This window comes from Lynx rufus, unplaced genomic scaffold, assembly GCF_022079265.1.
Source record: "Lynx rufus isolate CCGP_SWC_20201006 ecotype Redwood Valley unplaced genomic scaffold, mLynRuf1.p SCAF_1, whole genome shotgun sequence".
Taxonomy (NCBI): Eukaryota; Metazoa; Chordata; class Mammalia; order Carnivora; family Felidae; genus Lynx; species Lynx rufus.
Genome location: NW_025814823.1, coordinates 199,525,118 through 199,545,864, shown reverse-complemented (window position 1 = coordinate 199,545,864; position 20,747 = coordinate 199,525,118). Strand labels below are relative to the sequence as shown.

General features: G+C 37.0%; 1 protein-coding gene across 2 annotated transcripts in view; it reads left to right on the top strand.

Annotated features, from left to right (window-relative positions):
- The window catches only part of NDUFS4 (NADH:ubiquinone oxidoreductase subunit S4), a 111,425-nt gene extending 91,038 nt beyond the window's left edge, over positions 1-20,387 (top strand). For both annotated transcript variants that reach the window (XM_047092650.1, XM_047092659.1), the window contains exon 5: positions 20,170-20,387. In XM_047092650.1, coding sequence (XP_046948606.1) covers positions 20,170-20,273 — 104 coding nt within the window. In that variant the 3' untranslated portion in view covers positions 20,274-20,387. The remainder of the gene's footprint in view (positions 1-20,169) is intronic.
- The last annotated feature ends 360 nt before the right edge of the window (positions 20,388-20,747 follow it).

The window sequence follows — 20,747 nt, the reverse complement described above, 5'->3', positions numbered from 1 at the left end:
TTAGACTTTGTAGTAGGCTTTTTAAAACTTAAAAAAAAAATTTGTAAATGAAGCTCCTTATTAACATGTTCTTGGCAATTTCCAAATTTCTTAATTACATAATTATTCTCATGGTGGTCATAGTCTTTAAGATATTATTTTGATTTAAATTAAATTGCTTTTTAATTAAACTGTAATATAGCTTATCAAAAGCAGTTCTATTAATGTTTTCCATCTTTGCAGCCTACCATATTTCATGTCTGACACCTTGAAAATTATTCATTTGAGGTCTGTAATGTGAGTTTAATAACAGGAAATCTAATTAAATTGTTAAATCTCTGGTTAATGTCTAAGTGGTCACCAGGACTGCATGACTACAGTTGTCATGTGAATTGCAGGTGTGAACTAGCTGCTGCTGTTGAAATCAGGTGCTTTCCCACTTTGATTTCTACCTCCCTGGGAAAGAAAACTGAGGAACATTATCAAAGTCAGTAAACAGTGTTAACTTAAAAAAGTTTAATGGAGAGTATCTTATAATACTGTAGACTAATAGTGGGTCAGGAATTTTAACCTACAAAGTAGTAGGAATTCTATCTGTCTTAGTCACTGCTTTGTCCTCAGCACCTAGCACAAAACCTATATAATGGACATGTGATATGTGGTAAAATTAATTGACTTTCTAAAATACATCTTTCTACTCATCTGAGTTCTCACTGATTATTACACCCTTGAATTCACTGTAGTACTTGTGATCTGTCTCATTTATTGAACATTCAGCATTATATATCATGTAAAGAGATTTTATATATATAAAGTCCTATTTCTCTAGTTATTGAGGCAAGAAATCATTGAAACGGTACAGAATCTCAAATTACCCACATCTTACCCATTCTGATTTGTCTCTCTTGGGTGGGTGGATAATGGTGGGGACATACAAATGGATCCCCTCTCCTCCCACACCTAACATCATTCCATTGTGAACTAATGCTGGTGAAGGTTGAGTGAACCAATGTTCTGGTTAGTAACAACATTAAGAAGAAATGGTTTAGAAGCACTAATATGTAAAGACTATTGGATTAAGAGGCTGGTAATTAGGATTCTCATTCCATAACTGTCAGCTTCACAGGAGATCTTGAGCAAGTCATGTTTCACTATACTTTTGATAAACATATATCTTCATCTTTGAAATGAGAAGTTGGATGGGTAATGCACAAAGCCTATAGACATAAGGTTATGTCTCTTTACTTTTTAGCCCAGTACCTTATTCATTATATGCTCTAGGGGGAAAATGTGTTTTTGTTGATATGAATAAACAAAAAAAACCTGGCAAAGTGTATCCTATTAAATGTTTGCCTTTTGGGCATATCTAGAAATAGGAGGTTAGTTTATATACTCAGGGACTATTCCAAAAATGAACAACCTATACGCTTCATCCCATTCTTAGTTTTGTTTCCGTTACTTTTAAGTGGTTTTAAGAAAAGTCATGACCATCAATGTCTTTGACGTAAAAGATTGTATTGTAGAGAATGAGTACAGTGAGGAACAAGATTTCCAGATTCATTTGCTTCCTAGAAACCATTTTTAATGCCTTCTAATTATATTTCAGACTCAGGTAATGAGTATCATCATCACAAAAGCTAATAAGGCATGCGTTTGTCACTATGCTTAGTGCTTTTCATCCTTCTCATTTGATCCTCCCGCAACTCTATGAAGCATGAACAGTTATTATCCCCATTTTGTAGATCAAGGAAACTGAGGTTTTAGAGACATTAAGTAACGTTAGCTAACAAGGTCATAATACCTATAAGTGAATGAGCAAGTTTTATTTGAACACAGTCGTAGCCATTCATTTATGTATTGTCTTTACTATTGCAGCTGAAGAGCAGTTAAAGAGTTGTAATGGAGACCATATGGCCCCCAAAGTCTAGAAATATTTTGTTTTTGGCCATTTGCAGAAAATAGTTATTGACCCATGGTCCAAACCATTACACACACGCACTGTCTGAATGCCAACACCCTTTCCTCTGTGACGTTTTCTAAATCCAAAATATTCTTTATTCAGACATCGTGTAGGGCCTGTGCTTAAGAAATATGCTTCTCAGCTGATAATTTAAAGTTCACAATGTAAGCACTAACATCACTGGAGCACTGACCTAGCTTTCTTTTACTGTGTCCCAATTCTTCTTTCTGCCCTTATCGCCAGGCTTGCTAGATCCTTTCTCTCATCTATGACCTGACTCATGCTGTTCCCTTTCTCATACTTATTGCTGTCAAGAACTGGGATCTAGCCTTCAAAATATAGTTTAAACATTAACTCTTTCTCGGTCCCTTTTCTTATTTTCCTTTCCCACCTCCATCTCCCACCCCCTACTGGATAAACTTTCTCTCTTCCTTTTAACTCCCACAATGATTTATTCCTTTCTTACAGCTTTTATAGTACTGTTTTGTATCTTTTGTGTTGCATTCCATCACACGCTATTGTTGCTGGCACTGGTGGCTGGTCTGGGGATCAGTAGTTAAATAAGGCCTGTCCTTGTACTCAGACTGTTAATATTTTATCAAACTTAATATTTTATCCTGGATTATAAGCACCTACATGGGAAAAAACATCCAGTTCCACTCATCTTTTAATGTGCTCAATAAATATTGGTGAGTTTGAACTATACATTTGGATGTCTTATAAATTGTTCTCCAAATCATGTTTTAACTTTTCTGTAAATCACTTTTATTTGGCTACTTGTTATGCCTTTTATTATAATTAATTCCCTGTAACTAGAAATCTGGAGAAAGGAAATTGTAGTAGAATGATTAACAATCTCTTATATTCTGATGTGTTGGTAAAATACAACCAATGTTTTTCTAATTTGGAGCTTATCCTGAGTTTATTAATGGATAAACTTAAGTATATCCCAGTGTACTTAAGATGATGATTTCATAACGTTAGAGCTGTTTTCCAAGGTGTGTGTTATTTGTTCTAAACTCTTTTTTAAGGATATAGAGGCCTAGAAGTTAATAAAACAAGACCAGATCAATCACATAGCTCTTAACTGATAGAGCCCGAGTTCCTAAATTTCAAGTGCAGTATTTTTTATACTATGCTGCTAGTAGATCTTAATCATTAGGTCAGCACTGTCCAATATGGTAGCCACATATGTGTCTGTATAGCACTTGAAATGTGTCTTGTGCAAATTAAAATGTGCTGTAAGTGTAAAATATTCCCTGTATTTCAAAGACTTGGTGTTAATATCTAAGTTTTTATATTGATTATGTATTGGGGTAGGAAAAGAGGATTGAAATAAATTCTACCTCTTTCTTTCTTTTTTTTTTTTTTTTTTTCTATTTCTTTAGTCATTTGTTAAAGTGGCTACTAGAAAGCTTAAAGTTATACTGGGGCACCTGGCTGGCTCAGTCAGAAGAACATGCAGCTGTTGATCTCGGGCTCATGAGTTCAAGCCCTGCATTGGGTGTAAAGATTACTTAAATAAACAAACTGAAAATTTTAGAATATATGTGATTCAACCAGATAACCTGTTTATATGCTTGCATCCCTATCCTATTGGAGTGACTATAAACATGAGCTAGTAAAAAAGGAAGAATAATCCAAAACTCACATCAGCTCCAATGTTTTGTCAATGTTGGCTTCTTAAAGGAGTGTGAATATTGCTTAGGTGATTAGATTCAGGAAAATCTGGAATGATAAAATAGTGTTCATTAGCTACTACAGAAAATCCATGTTTAGTCCCCAGAAAATACAGAACTTCATTCATATGCTCAGAAGTTTTTGTTTCATAGCCAGATTCAGAAGGTGCTTTCAATGAGAAAATTCATCTGTGGAAAATAAAAAGAGGATGATACAGGAAGTGATATACCAACCATATGCATCCATTTACATTTCTGCCATATGGACTGGGCTTGAGCCCTCTTGGTTAAGCGTCAAAAGTTATTAGAACTACTGAAGTTCTGTCTTTCAGATCAGAGGCACAATATACCTACCAGGATTCAAAGTGTGACAGACTTGTTGAACAGGTACTTTTCTCTCTCTCTCCATGGAACCCAGTTTAGGCACCAAAGAAGGAAGGAAGCTCTGAAAACATGGACAGCAAAAATCAATGATGATTTAAAGAAAAAGAAAAAGAGTGATGAGACTTCCCTGAATGGCCTTTCAGGCGTAAGATTTGGAAAAGTAGGATCTAGAGCAGGAGAGAAATAATCTGTTCTGAGGTAGAAAAGAGTGCATCAAGGAACTAGAAGAATCAGCTAGGGCAGAGTGAGGACATGAATTCCAGGAAATGAGACATAGGGGGTAGACAAGAGTCATGCAGAGCCTTGTAGCTTGAGATAAGCATGGGTGTAGTGGACAATCAGGCAGGATTATCTACAGAAGTCTTATATGGGAGGCTTATAGATAGATATACTCAGGAAATGTATATTATTTTCTTTTGTATCTCTTATATATAAATCAAAAAGAAATGTTCATTCAACTTGGTCAATTACATACTTTGCTATTCTGAAAGCTATCATAATAGTTGAGAACTTGTTAATTAAACTCCATTATATTTGCCTTATTTTAGATACTTCCTAATGTACCTATAGGACATTCAGAATTATTAATGTAGGTATAATTTCACTAACCTTGAAAAATCAAATATAATATCATTATAACCTGTATCAAATTTTATCACTCCTTACAATCATTAAAGTTCTGGTGTTCAAAAAAAATTATATGTGATTTACATTGTTTCTATTGGACAGCACTAATCTATAGTATTTAGCAGTATACAGAATATACACTGTTATATGATGTGAAAATATTGGGGTTCGGGAACGAATAATCAAAGATTCTTGATGTCTTTGGTGCAAAAAGGTGGTTTTATTAAAGCAGGGAAATAGGACCCATGGGCAGAAATAGCTGCACTTTCAAGTTGGGAGGGGGCTCAGGATAGCATAAGCCTCTGAGGAATTTGGAAACAAGATTTCTAAGACCTTGAGGGGCTGCTGTTAGGAAAAGGTCATTTACTATTGTCTAGTAAAAACTTAAGCCTTGAGACCCTTCAGACGTGTATCAGTAGGCCTTATGCTTGGAGGATGATTGCTAACATATATCTTGGGGTTATAGAGATAAAGGAAGTTTCCAAAGAGATTTTTACAGTATCCTGGAGGTCGGGGTAATGTCAAGCTAAGGTTGCCTTTTGTTTCTAGCAAAGTATTAACATTAAGGCAGTTGAGTTCCTGGAGGAAGGTCACCCTGCCTGTCCCAAGTACTTGTCAGTGGGTTGTAAGTTTTAAGGAATTGTAATTTTTTTCTTTTGCCTTGTTCTCCACATCAGTATACAGATTCTAAATATTTTACTTATATTCTATAGTTAATATAAGAAATAAGAAAACCTTATCCAACTTTGAGGATTTCACATTTTATATTGAAGAAATATAGTTCTATTCTTTACTCTTACCCAGTATGAAGGATAAGTGGAAATCTTATGTTACACATAATATAATGATGAAATAAAGTAGCTAAAAGAGACCAAGAGTATACCACAAAATCCCATTAATCGCCTATTTTCAGTTTCTTAACCAAATAAGGTACTGTGCAGGTTCATCTTTTTATATAAGAATATATTTCTGAGACTAAAAGAAGCTCTCTTCTTCCTGCTTTTAATAACTCCTATAACTACCACCCCCCGACCCCCGCTTCTGTTTTGCTTAGGTCTCTCTTCTTACCATACCTCACTTCTTCAAAGTTCTGTGGAATTAGGGAGTGGGAAAGGAGAAGAGACCGAATACTATTCTCCCTGTGGCTTCCCCTCTTCTCCTTACCTTCCCCTTTGCCAAATCTTACTTCTCAACCTCCCCCAACATACACACTAAGTAAAGGAAATATAAATACCCTGGGTGTCTTGGGTTTAACCCCAAGGCCTCATCCTGAAGGTCTCCTCTTTGAGCTCAGCAAATACTCCAGAGGAACTCTTCAAAGATAACCTTTCTTTGTAAAAAGAGAAAAGAGTATCTGGGGTTTCCTCTGAAATGTAGATGAACCTTACTTTAGTTCTTTGTGTACTGAAAAGACCCACCTTTCTCACCCATTGTGGCTTTTGTCTTTTCCTGGTGTTTCCTGAGGTGGTCGAAGGCGGGGAGGAGAAGGAAGCTGCATCACAGAGAGAGGAGGAGTAAGATAGTTGTGGAAAAATGGTCGAAGACTAGGATCTACCACCATTTACATGCTAATGAAAACCAGAAATGGCCTTTTCCCTGTTTGATCTGATTTGAAACTTTGTGACTTTCCTCTGGTAGGTCATTTTACCCCCTGTGTTTTTCTCATTGTTGTTAGCTATAAAAACTCTTTGAAATTCTCAAAATAGTGGAGGGTTTCTTTCAGGAGCAGGAGGATAGAGGATAAACTGTGAAACTGCATTCTGTCCACAGTGGGTCTGTTGGAGAGGAAAAGCTGTCTCCAAAGTAATAGAAGGTAGAACAGGGGAGGAAGTAGACAGGTCGAGCCCTTGATTCAGGAAAATAAGGAGGTAGGATTTAGAATTATCCCAGAAGTAGACCCCATCAGCAAAGTCTGGACTTCCACCTAACTTAAACCTTCGAATGAGGGTCTCAACCTCACATCCACACATCTGTTAAAAGATGCCTTTGTTTTGAAAGCTAGGAATCATGACTCCTACAGATACAAAAGTTCTTGTTAAAGGATTCATTTTATCATGTGATATAAAGGAAGTAGGTAGATGTTATAACCAGTTCAAAAAGTCAAAACAGCACAAAGTATGTAGAAAAAAGGAATGCAAATAGAGACAGATGGAGGTTTTTTGGGGGAGGGGAGTTAATTAAATCACCACCAGTAGGACACGACATAATTTGCATATCTATCATACAATTTAAAAAGAAATAAAATAGCCGAAAGACAAGGAATTAAGCTGGAATCTGTTAACCTGGAAGGGGTAGGGAGGGCATGCTATAGATAATGCCATTTTCTACTGAAACAGAATTTGTTTCCACTCTTCCCCTTTTACGATTAAAAAAAGTATAAAGAAAGATTATGATCACAAAATGTTGGGCTAATAAATGACCTGATTATTTATTTATGTGTAGCAAGAATGCCTAATTTGCCACAATAGGAGAGGAAAAATAATTTTTCCTCTAACTTTCTAGGTTCTTGGTTGAGACTCCGCCCCCCCCCATAATGAAAAGATTAACAAACAAATTTAATAACATTTATACCTCCTATATACCCAGGAACACTGAGTAATTCCAAAATGGCCATTGCCACCACCTTAAGTATTATCTCCAGCTAAAGACAAAAGATGGGGGGGGCGGTGCTAGGGAGAGTGAGTTTGGAGGTTATCAGGCAAAGCACCATAAACAAGGGTTTAATTGTTATGCAGATTTAATTTCAAGACTTCTCCATTGGTGAGTTTCCCAAGTTTTAGTCCTCCTCCTCTTCCTAGTACTGAGTGGGAGGCACCTTTACAAATGGAGATTTCCCTTATAAATGTAAATGTCCCTCACAAAAGGCCAATTTCTTCATTTTCAGAGATTTTACTGCTTCTGAAAAATAACAAGCTCAAAATAATCCTTATGCCAAAAAGGCATTTTTGGGGGCAGCAGTTCTGCTCTTTACCATGTAAGCTTTTGTAAGTTTGCTTTGCTGTGAAATTTTTCATAAGGAATCTCAGATTAGACTTTTCACAGCCAATAACTAGCAACCAGATTTCTTCTGTGTGATGCCTATTAATTTAGGCAAATTCTTTCTCCCTTCTCAAGGTCCTCAAAATATCCTAGGGTCCTCAGAATAAGGTTCTTTACTACCTTGGGGAACTTTGTAAGCCTGGTGCCAGGCCACTTTTCCTGGAAGGAGTTTGTAAGCATTGGCCTCATAAAGTCAACTTTAGTTCTTTTAAAGTGTCTGGTCATATCTGATTAAATGAGCATCATTGTCAAATACGTCGATTGAGGTAAAACCTTCATTGCATAACCATTGTTTACACTAATGTTCTAATAAAAAGGACATATTGAACATGTACAAATAACTGTATTACCATGAATATAGGAATATTTAATAAGAGTTCCCAAATTCTGTAGGGGTCATTCAGGGAGACTCCTGTCATTTAAGAATGATATAAATTTTAGTTTACAAAACAGTCTACTAAATTGTAGATACCTCAGAAGAAAGGGAAAGGACTTCCTTAAATGTCCAGAAAATAGAACATTTTAGGCCCTATCAGTGCATTCAGTCCTATATAGTTAATTTTTGTTTCACTGGATCATTAATTTATCTGGTGCTCAACTAGAGTTCTGGAAATGTTGACTTAGTCCACTGGTCTGGTCTTATAATTATTTATGCCATCAGAAGCCTAAAGCCAGGAATAACAGTCCTTCACAGAGCTCTGAGGCAGTCTCTCTTTGTTGAAGACAAAGCACTCAGGCCTGTAACTGATTTCAGGAGCTTTCAGGGAAGCATCAGAGTGAAACAAAACAATCTATCCATAAATGATAAAAGACTTAAGATGGCCGTAGTTAACATTACTGGTAAATTTCAGAAGTGAAATATTTGTAACAAGGGTAATGCAACTTAAAGTCATACCAAAAATGTTGTAGACAAAATATCTGTAAACAATATTAAAGACTCTTTTCAAAGACAGTGAATGTGCATCTAATTTATAAAAATGGATGAACATAATACTTCCAGAGAAATATAATAATCCTGAGATATATTTCCTGAATGCACCAAACATTATAGTAATATACCAAAAGTATATCAAGAAAATCAAGTAAAGAGATTCAGTAAGTCTGGGGTAGGTCCTAAGCATTTGTGTATTAATAAAACACCATTGATAAGTGATAGGATTCCTGATTTACATATACTAACCTTAGGAGATAGGATTTCCAAACTAAGGAAGATGCAACAAAGTTGTTATTATTATTTCTTTAATGTTTATTTTTGAGAGACAGAGTGTCAGTGGGGCAGGGGCATAGAGGGAGACACAGAATAGGAAGCAGGCTCCAGGCTCTGAGCTGTCAGCACCAGACCCTGATGTGGGTCTCAAACTCATGAACTGCAAGGTCATGACCTGGGCCTAAGTGGGATGCTTAGCCGACTAAGCCACCATGTGCCCCCCGCCCCCACAAGTTGCTATTTTTAAAGAAAACTGAAATTGTATCTGATAAGTAACACAGCATGGACAGTGAGGGCACTGAGAACCTATACTTAGCATATAGCATAAATTTGTGAAATATTTATATTAATAATATTTTACCCATACACATTTAACCTCAGGAGGGTTAAGCATCTCTTCTGACTTGATAATTCTTGTAATGCTACTCATCAATAATAACGTGTCAAATAAACCTAGTTATTTCCTGTCTTTTCACAAGGTTGAAAGAATACATCTTTGTGATCTTCCAGAGGCCCTCTGGGGAATCTCAAAGATAGTTTTAGGTACAAAGATAATCTGAATGTTTTAGTTTAACATTTAGGCTTTTTTATTTTGAGGAGGCAAAAAACAAAATGTCTGTAGATTTGCACACTTAGGATAGGAATAGGATCATGGGTGCCAGACAAACAGTACTTGGCTGCTCACTTCAGAGTGAGGATAAAACTTACAAACATAAGCGCGCCTGGGTGGCTCAGTCGGTTAGGCATCTGACTTCAGCTCAGGTCACCATCTCCTGGTTGGTGGGTTCGAGCCCCAGGTTGGGCTCTGTGCTGACAACTCAGAGCCTGGAGCCTGCTTCAGATTCTGTGTTTCCCTCTCTTTCGCTGCTCCTCCCCACTCATGCGCGCGCGCTCTCTCTCTCTCTCTCTCTCTCTCTCAGAAGTAAATAAACATTAAAAAAAAAACTTACAAACATAAAAGGTAACGTAGCTGTAAAAAACCTGAGCTCTCACAGAAGTCATCAAGGACGTAAAGCATATAGGGTTCATATGTGTAAAACATATAAGGTTATTGTGGTAAACCACAGAACCTTTGAAATCTAGGCAGATGAGACAAAAAGAATTAACCCTTCATGTTGAGGCAGGGAACAGTGAACTAATGAAATAAGCCTACCAAAACTTAGCAAACTTTGTGAAGATTGTAAACGTTTCATAGCTTTTCAGACTTATTTTTTAGACATGTAAGGCAAATAAAAGTGGGGTTTTGTTGTTTGTTTTTTTTTTTTTTTTTTACAAATCTTATATAACTTTCTGTATTCATTCAGGTTATGTCCTTCACCATTTTCTTTCTCATTCTGGAACAGTTATTTACTTTAGGACCTAACTGTGAGGGGACCGGATCAGATGGGGAGGTCATCAAATGTGGGGCAACCCAATCAGGCAGAGGCCAGTGGTGCAAGCGGTGTAAGAATTCACCCAAGGCAGAACAGAAGTTTATTGAATACACTTCAAGGGAGCAGCAGGCAGGACAGCGAAGGAGAGACTGTCTCCTAGGCGGTGGTGGTGAGGGGCCACAGTTACAGGACAGAGTGAAGGAATATAGAATTTTCCCTTTTTTGGTAATCTTCAGAACTGTGCCTGGTTGTAATTGGTCAGTTAGGGCCTGTGGCTATTTAGATGTGGGTCACTTAGGGAGCCTGTTTGCATTCAGCCCTGTGGTAGCTGTGGGCGGTTTTGCCTTGATCAGGTTTCCAGTGTTCAAGTTGGTTGCCTAAAAGCAGCCTCTATACTAACTGTTCTCTTTTTCCATTGGTAAACAGAAACACATCTCATTACCTTGCATACCAAGTTGCAACTCTGCCACTACCGCTCCTAGTAGAATTTGATTCATGTATATTAATTGTATCTTTTAATGAAAGTTACTTGGATTTCATAGAGAAAACTGAGAGATCATTGAAAACTGTTACACACCAGTATTTTTGTAAACTAGCAAAACGTAGAAATTCACATAACAACGAGCCACCTAGGTGCCCCTGGAAGTTAAGTTTCAATGTGACATACTACAAAACTATTACTGTTAAAATTACCAGAATAATGAATCATTTTGGATAAACACAGATTTATATGTTTTAGGATTATAAACATTAAGCAGAAGTAATACTAGCTTATTCGATCAGTAAATTTATATAAGCTCACAAAGAATGTATCAAGGTAGAATAAAGATCTATGCGTTATATTTAACACTATTAAAGAAAACATAGCTTCTTTTATTAAATCAAAATTATTAAATTTGTCTTGTTTGCCAAAGATTCATCAATATATATTTTTTTAAATTTTTTTTTATTCTCTACACCCAACATGGGGCTGAAACTCACAACCCAGAGATCGAGGCTGGCACGCTCTTCCAACCAAGCCAGTCAGGCACCCCAGATTCACCTATGTTAATCTAAACTTGAATTCTTTTTTTTTTTTTTTTTTAAAGATTTTTTTTTAATTTTTTTTTTAACGTTTATTTTTTTTTTTTAATTTTTTTTCAACGTTTATTTATTTTTGGGACAGAGAGAGACAGAGCATGAACAGGGGAGAGGCAGAGAGAGAGGGAGACACAGAATCGGAAACAGGCTCCAGGCTCTGAGCCATCAGCCCAGAGCCTGACGTGGGGCTCGAACTCACGGACTGCGAGATCGTGACCTGGCTGAAGTCGGACGCTTAACCGACTGCGCCACCCAGGCGCCCCTAAACTTGAATTCTTAAACAAACGTTCCTTAGGTCTTCAGGGGCACCTGGGTGGCCCAGTCAGTCAAGCACCCAACTCTTGATTTCAGCTCAAGTCACAGTCTCACAGCTCAGGAGTTTGAGCCCTCAGTTGGGCTCTGTGCTGATGTTGTGGATGGAGCCTGCTTGGGATTCTTTTTCTCCCTCTCTCTGTGCTGCATGTGGTCTCTCTCTTTCACATAAATTGGGGGGGGGAGAAAACTTTTTAAAATCTAGCACATTAAGACTATTTAGAAGTTGAATTTCCTTGTTTTCTAAGAATTTTAAGAATTCTTTTATTTTCTTGAGAGAGAGAGAGAGAGAGAGAGAGCAAGCAGGGGAGGGGCAGAGGGGTGGGGACAGGCAGAGGATCCAGAAGTGAACTCTGCACTGACAGCAGAGAGCCTGATGCTGGGCTCGAAGTCAGGAACTACTCAGGAACCATGAGGTCATGACCTGAGCCAAAGTCGGAAGCTTAACTGACTGAGCCACCCAGGTGCCCCAAGATTTTTAGGAATACTTATACAAGCACTTAATTTTCTTTATAAGCCAATCAGAACAGAGCCTCTAAAAGAGATTTTTGTAATCTAATTCATTAATATCATGTAGAGGTAGAAAAACATTGCCCACACATATGAGAGGTAAAGGCCCTTCTGAATTAATAGACATGTAGACAGACTAATAGTCACAGAGAGCTTACAACTTCAGTTCTAAAATTTCAGTCGTGGTTTAACAGTTAACAGAATTATGAAATTCACTAGTCCATACTAAACAGCTGTTCTCTTCTAAGTGAGTATAAATTCTTCATTTGTTTGAGTCAAATAAACCTCAAAGACCAACAAACCAGATTTTCTGTCTTTTCTCCCCCTATTTAAAATGAGAATAGAGGAGCACCTAGGTGGCTCACTCAAACTTTCTACTCTTGATTTTGGCTCAGGTCAGGATCTCCTAGTTCTTCAATTCTTGCCTGACATGGGTCTCTGTGCTGACAGAGGGGAGGGAACCTGCTTGGGATTCTCTATCTCCTCTGTCTCTGCCCCTCCCACTCATGCTTGCAAACTCATAAACAAACAAACAAACAAATAAATAAAATGAGAATAGATCTCTAAAGCCATTAATTCACTTAAGGGAATCATCAAATAATTAGACCATAAAACCAATTTCCAAACATAGTAGAGAGCAAAGTTAAAATTAGAAAAATGGAGAGTCAGCAAAGTTCTCTTGTATTTACCAAGAAAAGACATACCTTCGCTTAAAATAAGGCACGCAACTTCTGGTGTTTTGGTTGGTGGATCTATTATTAGGTGTCTCAATGGGACCTCCAAAATTGTTAAAAGAATTTCCTGAAAAAGATAAAATCATGACTCTAATATAGATATAAATGAACATTTTTTAAATTTATTTAAATTTATTTAAATTTATTTTAGTCATGAAATAAGGGAGCCAGGCAGATATTGTAACCAATTCAAAGGAAAAATCAATATGGCACAAATTTATATAAAGGAAATTTGAGATGAATTACAAATGGAAACAGACTTTTTTTTTTTCAGAGGGGGTAGGGTGGAGTCACCAGACAGAATTTATGTATCTATTACAGTTGGTTCATTATTCATGATAGTTATGATCTATAAAGTCCCAGCAAACACTAAATTAGCAAATACGGAAATACTGCTCCTAGGAAAATACAAAGTTAAATTCCTGCAAGCCCCTGATCGCACTACTTTGTTAGCCAAGCAATATGTAACCTTTTTAAAATGTGATTCCATTCAGATGTTTAAAAACACCTAATTTAATGTATATCGTTGATTCATGAACATTGAACTCATAGCCAACAGCACTTGTAACTTATGCCTGAGTGAAGCTTACCCAATACACATACTGGCATATCAGAACCTTTTTGTGCTTAGGAACACTAGAAAGCACTGAAGCACTATACTTGTGGGGCCATTTTAAACAGCAAAATCCTCAAGGAAAAAAATACAAACAATGTGGCTGTAAATAGAACACGAAAAGGACACTTGTTTACAATATGAGGTTGGAAACAAGAAGGCACAGAACATTACCTTACTTGACCTCAGCTGGAAACATGTATGTTGGGTGAATCTAATTTTAAAGGTCTGTGCATGTCACTAATGACCATGAAAGCATCATGAATATTGATTTGGGGGTTACAAGTAAATTTTAGTGAGTAGGCAAATTCACAAATACAGAATCCACAAATTATGAGGACTGTTTGTACCTACATTTTACAGGGTTTCAGAATAACTCAAAGACCATGATCAGGGCTGAGATCTGGTGTACTATAGATACTACATTATTTTCTGGTGGAGCCCAGTTTTTTTCTACATAACTCTTTCTTCTCAGTCCCCAGTCGTAGGTACTGGCTGTCTTGTAGCCTGGGAAGTATTCAGCTTGACTCCTGACCTGTTGAGGCACCTGAGAGACAAAGATAGACATGTTGGAGGGGGTGGGGGAGAGATACTTAGATTTCCTGTTGGAGGTCTGAAATAATTTTTCTCTTGGCAGTCGTGTTATATATACACGGTGGCTTAGTGAGGTGCCTAGTGTAATATGGGATTTGGAAATTCCTATGCACAGACCATACCCAAACCGATGACATTAACATCTCATTGAGTTTTGGACATTTACCAAATATTATTACCAATGTTATATAGTTTCTTTTTCTAGAAAAAATGTGTTCTCAATTTCTAATGACTGATTTTCACATGTACTTTTGGAACACAAACCAGTTTGTTTTGTGGCAAATTCTGAATAATGTGGTTCCAATTACTGCTTTGGAAATAAAAATAATACTGTAGAGCAACTATATTATTTGAGAAGATAAAATTTAAGGGGGTCATTGACTATCACATCAAAGGTGGGATTTTATTTTGAGGTGTTGCAGCTGTGGCAGGTGTAGGGTGTTACTAATCTAATAAATATTTCAGGTGCCTCACATTTTTACCTTATTTGCTTGTTTAAATAAGTTCATATAATTTTTGTGGACAGAATTGCTTTGCTAGTGTATCCCAACGTTATTTCTCCTCCATGATATTTTCTAAAAGAAGATCTAAGATACTTTCAAATTAATCTGAACTCCCCCGCCCCCCAAATACTTATTAGGTACTAGGGAATTTCAAAGTAGAGGGACTTTTAAAGTGAAACTCCTCAAAGGCTATCAACCCCCTCCTCTTTTAAATTATATTTGAAAAGTTTATGCTTTGCTTTTACTCAGGCATAATAATATGGGTACATAGCCTGGTGAGGAACTTTGAAACCTTCCAAGTATCAACATACCTTCTTTGGCTTCCCAAAGCCTTTGCTATTCTCATCCCATGCCTCTGTTAGCAATGACCGCCAGTTATGTCAGTTTGTGCCAAATTATGTTGTGCTTCTTGCTTTGCACACAAATGGACAGTAGGAAAAATCATTAAACTGTTCACTTCCGAACTAATGTCAGGGTTTGAGATTAGATTGTTACAGGTGAAAGACATTTTATAGGGCTTGAACCAAAGTTATTAGAGGTAACATATTTCACAAGCAATAAAAGCACCGATGAATAGTTTGCATTACTGGACCATAAATAAAATGGTTCTGTAAATAAAACTGAATGGAATTTTTATGTCTCATACATAGAATTCACAAGTTAATTGTTGTGGTCTGGTTTTGTTCAGAGGCCTTATGTGGTTGGTTTTTGAGTTTGGGGCCTTGGGCTTTTTTAGGTACATTTGAAAGATTACCCCAAACATTCATATCATAGGAAGTAGAGTATCCCAACCACTGCCTGGAGATCAACAAAATAAGTGGGCATATTTCCAAAAAAGAAATTAAGCATGAGATATTACAGGTCACATTTTATGTTTACTAGAGTATTTGCCAGAGGTACTTCTCTGATACTAGGGCTTAAAGATGAAAATATCTTTGTGAAAGCATTCCAGTGTGTGAAACAGCAAAGGGAGTCAGCTTCTCATCATTTAGGTGCTGGTGGTTGGATTTGTGGTTAATCCGTGCCATATGGCTGCTCTCCTCAGTGGGAAGTGACGGCAGCCCTGGGAGCTTACCCCATCCCTGGGGCAGCTGCTTTGGACTCAGTTGCTTTGATCATCTTCTGTTGCACAGCTGGGAAGAGTAAGGAGTGGTTTTCAGTGTCCTAATGGAACAACATATTGGGACCACTGTCATAGATAGACTACATCTTCATTTTGAATAAGCATTCTTCAGATAGTGCAGGTGTTTTCACTTCCATGAGCTCATTCAGAAACTCAAGTTTGAGTTCTTTAAAAAAAAAAACTGAGTATTGAAAAGCAAATTCCTACCGAAATTTAAACATTTCACAAATAGAATTCCATTCTTAAATTTTTACGTCCTATTTCTTGCAAGTTATATTATGTTCTGTTTGTTGTTCTTTCTTTTCAAGAACTTTCAAAAAGGAGGTAGAAAAGGAGCATAATTCATGTACCTTACCCATTAAGTACAAATGTTTAATGCCCTTTCAAGTGTGGTGTTATTCTTATGGTTATCTTTTAAGCTAAGCCTTACTGCTTGCTCCAGTAGCCTTCATATTATCACAATATTATAATAAATAACTTGGGAAAGATTCTCATATGAAGTATAGTGGAACCAGTAAATTTGTTGATCCAGGCATTATAAGGTAAACACTTGGGAGAAGGATGCTTGGAATTGTGGTCAGACTCTTGATAGAGTTCCCCAAAAAAGAGCAAATTTTCATCACAGCTTCAGATCTATATCTTCTCCATGATGGATAGAAAATCCAAAAGGAGATTTATGTAGACTCTTACTTGAGTTTCAGTCTCTTGTGAGTTATCATTAGATTTCCTCCAACCCTTTCCTTTTACTTAATCAGAGAAGCTTAGTTGCTTGTGCATCTTTGAGAACAAAATTACTTCCCCAGAAAAATGTGAGAACAGACTTTTTCCCCTATATATCCTAACATCACAGGTGGCTGTGGTAGAGTAATAACATAGAGATGGACTCTGTTAGCAAATGCTGGTTTCTTCCATGTGTGTTTTTGTTTGTTTTCCCAGGGTGTTTTGCCCATCCACATTCCAATCCCTATAATGATACTTCTATTTATTGTTGTTATCACCATCAACAGCAACTATAATCTGGCTCACAGTTTCTAAGAGCCAGGTCACTCCTTAGTTACCAGGAGAAAACCCAAACCAGTTGTTCTTTCATGTGTACAAAATCCCAGTCTTCTCACATTGCAGTGACCCTAACAGCATTTTGAGACTCCATGAACGAAACAGATAATAGAGCTATGTCTGCATTCTGATGCATTAAAAAAATTTTTTTCTCCCTGAAGGTTGAAAGATTAACCATGTAAATGAGAGAGTAATTATCAGGTATCTGTCCGTGTATAATAATGTCTTTATTGGACTGGAGAGTGTGTTGGGAAGAGGCGGTGGGGAGGGGGACAGAGTAGGGAGCATAGGGACTCTCACCCATCGCTTGGCAAGAAGAGATCATGGAGGCCTTGGGTAGGTGACTTACCAACAGTCTAGACAATTCTCTAGAAACCTTTTCCTTTGTCCACAACTTGGGTGGCTATGGAGGGACATGTATGAGGGACATAGACTTTCCAGGCATTCTTGAAACAGTCTTTTCAACACATTTCTAAAAATCAAGGGGGAAAAATATCACAAAATCACAAAGATTGAAAGGAAATGGGTGTGAAATAGATAAAAATTGCAATTATAAGATGCTTCTAAAGAAAAGGTTTTGTGGTTGGGTGCATAGTTTTAAAGTCAACCTCAGTGAAAACTCTGGCTTTGCCACTTAGCCGTGTGGCTTTACGCTGCTTGTTTGTCTTCCCTGTGTTTTATTTTTCCTCATGATTAAATACAAAATCGGGGTGTATATATAATGCCTAATCAACCTATGATCTCAGTTTTAAAACTCTATAAAAATACATTGAAAGCACTTAGCACAGGATTTTGAATACCAGGGACACTCACTCCTGCCTCCAGGCCTTTGTACTTGTTCTTTTTGCCTGCAAGCTCTTTCCCAGACCTCCACCTTACTCTCCGACCTCCTTCAGGTCTTCAGTCACATGTGACCTTCTCAAGGAGGGAGGTCTTCCCTGTCCACCCTCTCTAAAGTGTTTTCTCTTTAGTGCTTGTTAGCATATAATATGTATTTTTTTTATCATAGTTATTACTGTATTAGCACCTAATATACTGTGCATTTATTAATTTCTCTTCTAACTTAAAGAAGTTTGGGAGTTTATTCACTGCTTTACCTTTGGTGTCTAAACAGTCCCTGACACAGAGTATGCAATCATTAAATGAATAGCAAATGCTGAGTAAATATCATTATACCTGCTTTATTGAATTGAGTATTTTTTGTAGTTCACAGCATCATTTGCTAGCTAATGTAGGAGGTGCTTGAGAAGTTTATAATGTTAAAGTTATGCTCAGTTTACAGTATTAATTTGCTTACAAATTCCTTTCTATAGTTAATTCAAAATTATTAGGTTCCAGTGTGATGAAAGTTTTATTTACATTAATACTTCATATAGAAAATGTGTAGCTACAAACTGGCAGGTAAATCTGAGAGAGAAAGAATAGCTGAACATTTATCATATGCTTTCTGTAAACACAAGAGACACAGTATTAGTTAAGGCACAGGCTCCAGAATCAGGTTGTCTTTGTTCAAATCTTCATTCTGTCCCTTCCTGAGTGAGCTTGTGCTGGTTACCTAACCACTCTGTGCCTCAGTTTCCTCAGTTATATAAAGGACATAATATTAATTCATATAAAAGTTTTAGAAAAGTACCTTTTTCATAGAATCAGTAAATGATTAAGTGCCAGGTGTTTTCTGAGCACTTCACATGAGTAAGTTTGTTTAAACCTCATGACAACGTATGAGGTAGGTACTATTCTTAGGCCCCTTAGTACATTTTTTGAAATGCAAATAGCTACTTGTTAATGTTCAGATCCTCTTAAAGTAAGACCTAGCTTTGATTTTTTTTTTTCCTGTTTTAGTACATTAAAAAGTACTCAAAACTTTACCCTATGAAAGTAAGGTTACGTTTAAGCAAGTGAATCAATATTTTGTGTCCTGGATTTTGAGGTTTCATTTGTATGTGTATTTTTAAAGAGAGAGCAAAAGCAGGGAAGGGGGCAAGAGGCGGGGGGGGGGGGGTGGGTGGGTGGGTAGATAGAGGGAGGGAGGGAGGGAAATCTTAAGCAGGCTCCATGCTCAGCGCACAGCACAACAACCAGCCCTACGACCCTGGGATCATGATGTGAGCTGAAATCAAGAGTCAGATAGATGCTCAACTGACTGAGCCACCCAGGTGCCCCTCATTTGTATTTTTAAACCATTTGTTAACATTTGCTTTCCTGCTTCTCAGTTTCCTTATAGCACGTAGACTTTCATGGAAGATGGAGTTCTAGCAGTGGAATTATTAATTATTTCCTCTTTTTGGACACTGAAATAGGCAATAGTAGTAATATACTTTGATGACTTGATTTTCATAGGCTTCACTTTTGTGGCAAAATTGCATTCTAAGGGGCTATTGAATGAAAGCTTTGTGGCAGCAAATTCTATACTCACCAAGAGGCACTTAGAACTCATGACTCACAAGATCAAGAAGTTTACTTAATTAGACCTGTATTATTCAGTTTGGGCATTTTATACATGGCTACATGATTCAGCCATGGGTCACATGTTTCAAGAGGAGTTATTTGAAAAAAGCCCTCAGAATAAATTACAGGTATGGAAAATGAATCTTATGAAGTAAAAGAGGTTTCTCAGACTAGGGAATAGAAAGATGACTTAATTACATCTTCAAGAAGGAGCATGTTGAATAGTTGTTCTCCATACCTTAGAAGAACTGAAGAATTGGACTTACAGCAGAAAACATGGAAGTAAACAGTCCCAGCCCCCTACCAGAGATTCTGATCCAGTGGGCCTTTGGTGAGGGCAGAAATTGTGCATTGTTATCAAGTATGTCCCTGGGATTCTAAATAGATAGCACTTGAAGCAAATGCTGAAATTTTTTTTGTATTGAATCAGTAGCCTGTCAAAGTCCAGAGAGCTGAACCAAGTAATCTTTTATGGTCTGCTGCAACTATGTCATTTGTATAAATAAGTATATAACTATGTTTCCTGTATTGCTTCCAGTGAGATCCAAACTGTTGTAAAGGCACTCGTTTTTAGAAAACAGTGAAACAGGTTATATTGCTTAATGCTCCCTACTGCAGTTATTAAGTCACATGTTAAATGACTTAAATGTTGGAGAAATGGAAAATTTTATGCGAATATGTAACCATTGATAATTGAATTAGGAATATTGAGCAAGGAGAAGTCAAATCATGGGTCACACTTTTGAGATATGGTAAATCATCTTCAGACAATATATTGGACCCTCTTATCGCACAGGATTGTAAGGGAACACATTACTAAGTTTATTTCAGGTTGCTGAACTGCACTCCTGATAAATAAACATTAAATTTATGAAAGTTAGCTTCTGCTTGCTGTGCTCTTGAGGTATCCTCTTTAATTGTTTCTGTGGGTTTGTTTTTGTTTTCTAGGGTGGAGCTATGACATTGAAGAGAAGAAGGTTCCAAAACCCAAGTCCAAGTCTTACGGTGCAAATTTTTCTTGGAACAAAAGAACAAGAGTATCCACAAAATAGGTTGGCACTGACTATATTTCTGTGCTTGACTGTGAATAAAGTCAGCTGTGCAGTATTTATAGTCCATGTATAATACATTTCTTAATCTCCTAATAAATTCGACCTTTAATCACAGATACATTTTGTGGTGTCTATTTTAAATGTTTGTTTTAAGTCTCAAAGTGAATATATTTCCTATATATAGTGGAGGTTTGAGGTGATCATACTTCTAGGTAATTTCAGTATTTAACATCTATTAAAAAGAATGCTTGAAATCAACAGCAACATTTGAGTTTTACACTTGGTTCTTTATAGCCATTCTCAAGTTAATAGTGCTTATAATGGTCTCCTGGGTGGCTCAGTTGGTTAATCATCCGACTTCAGCTCAGGTCATGATCTCACAGTTTGTGAGTTCAAGCCCTGCTCCAGGCTCCACACTCTCTGCCTCTTGCTCACTCACACTCTGTCAAAAATAAATAAAATTTTATAAAATAG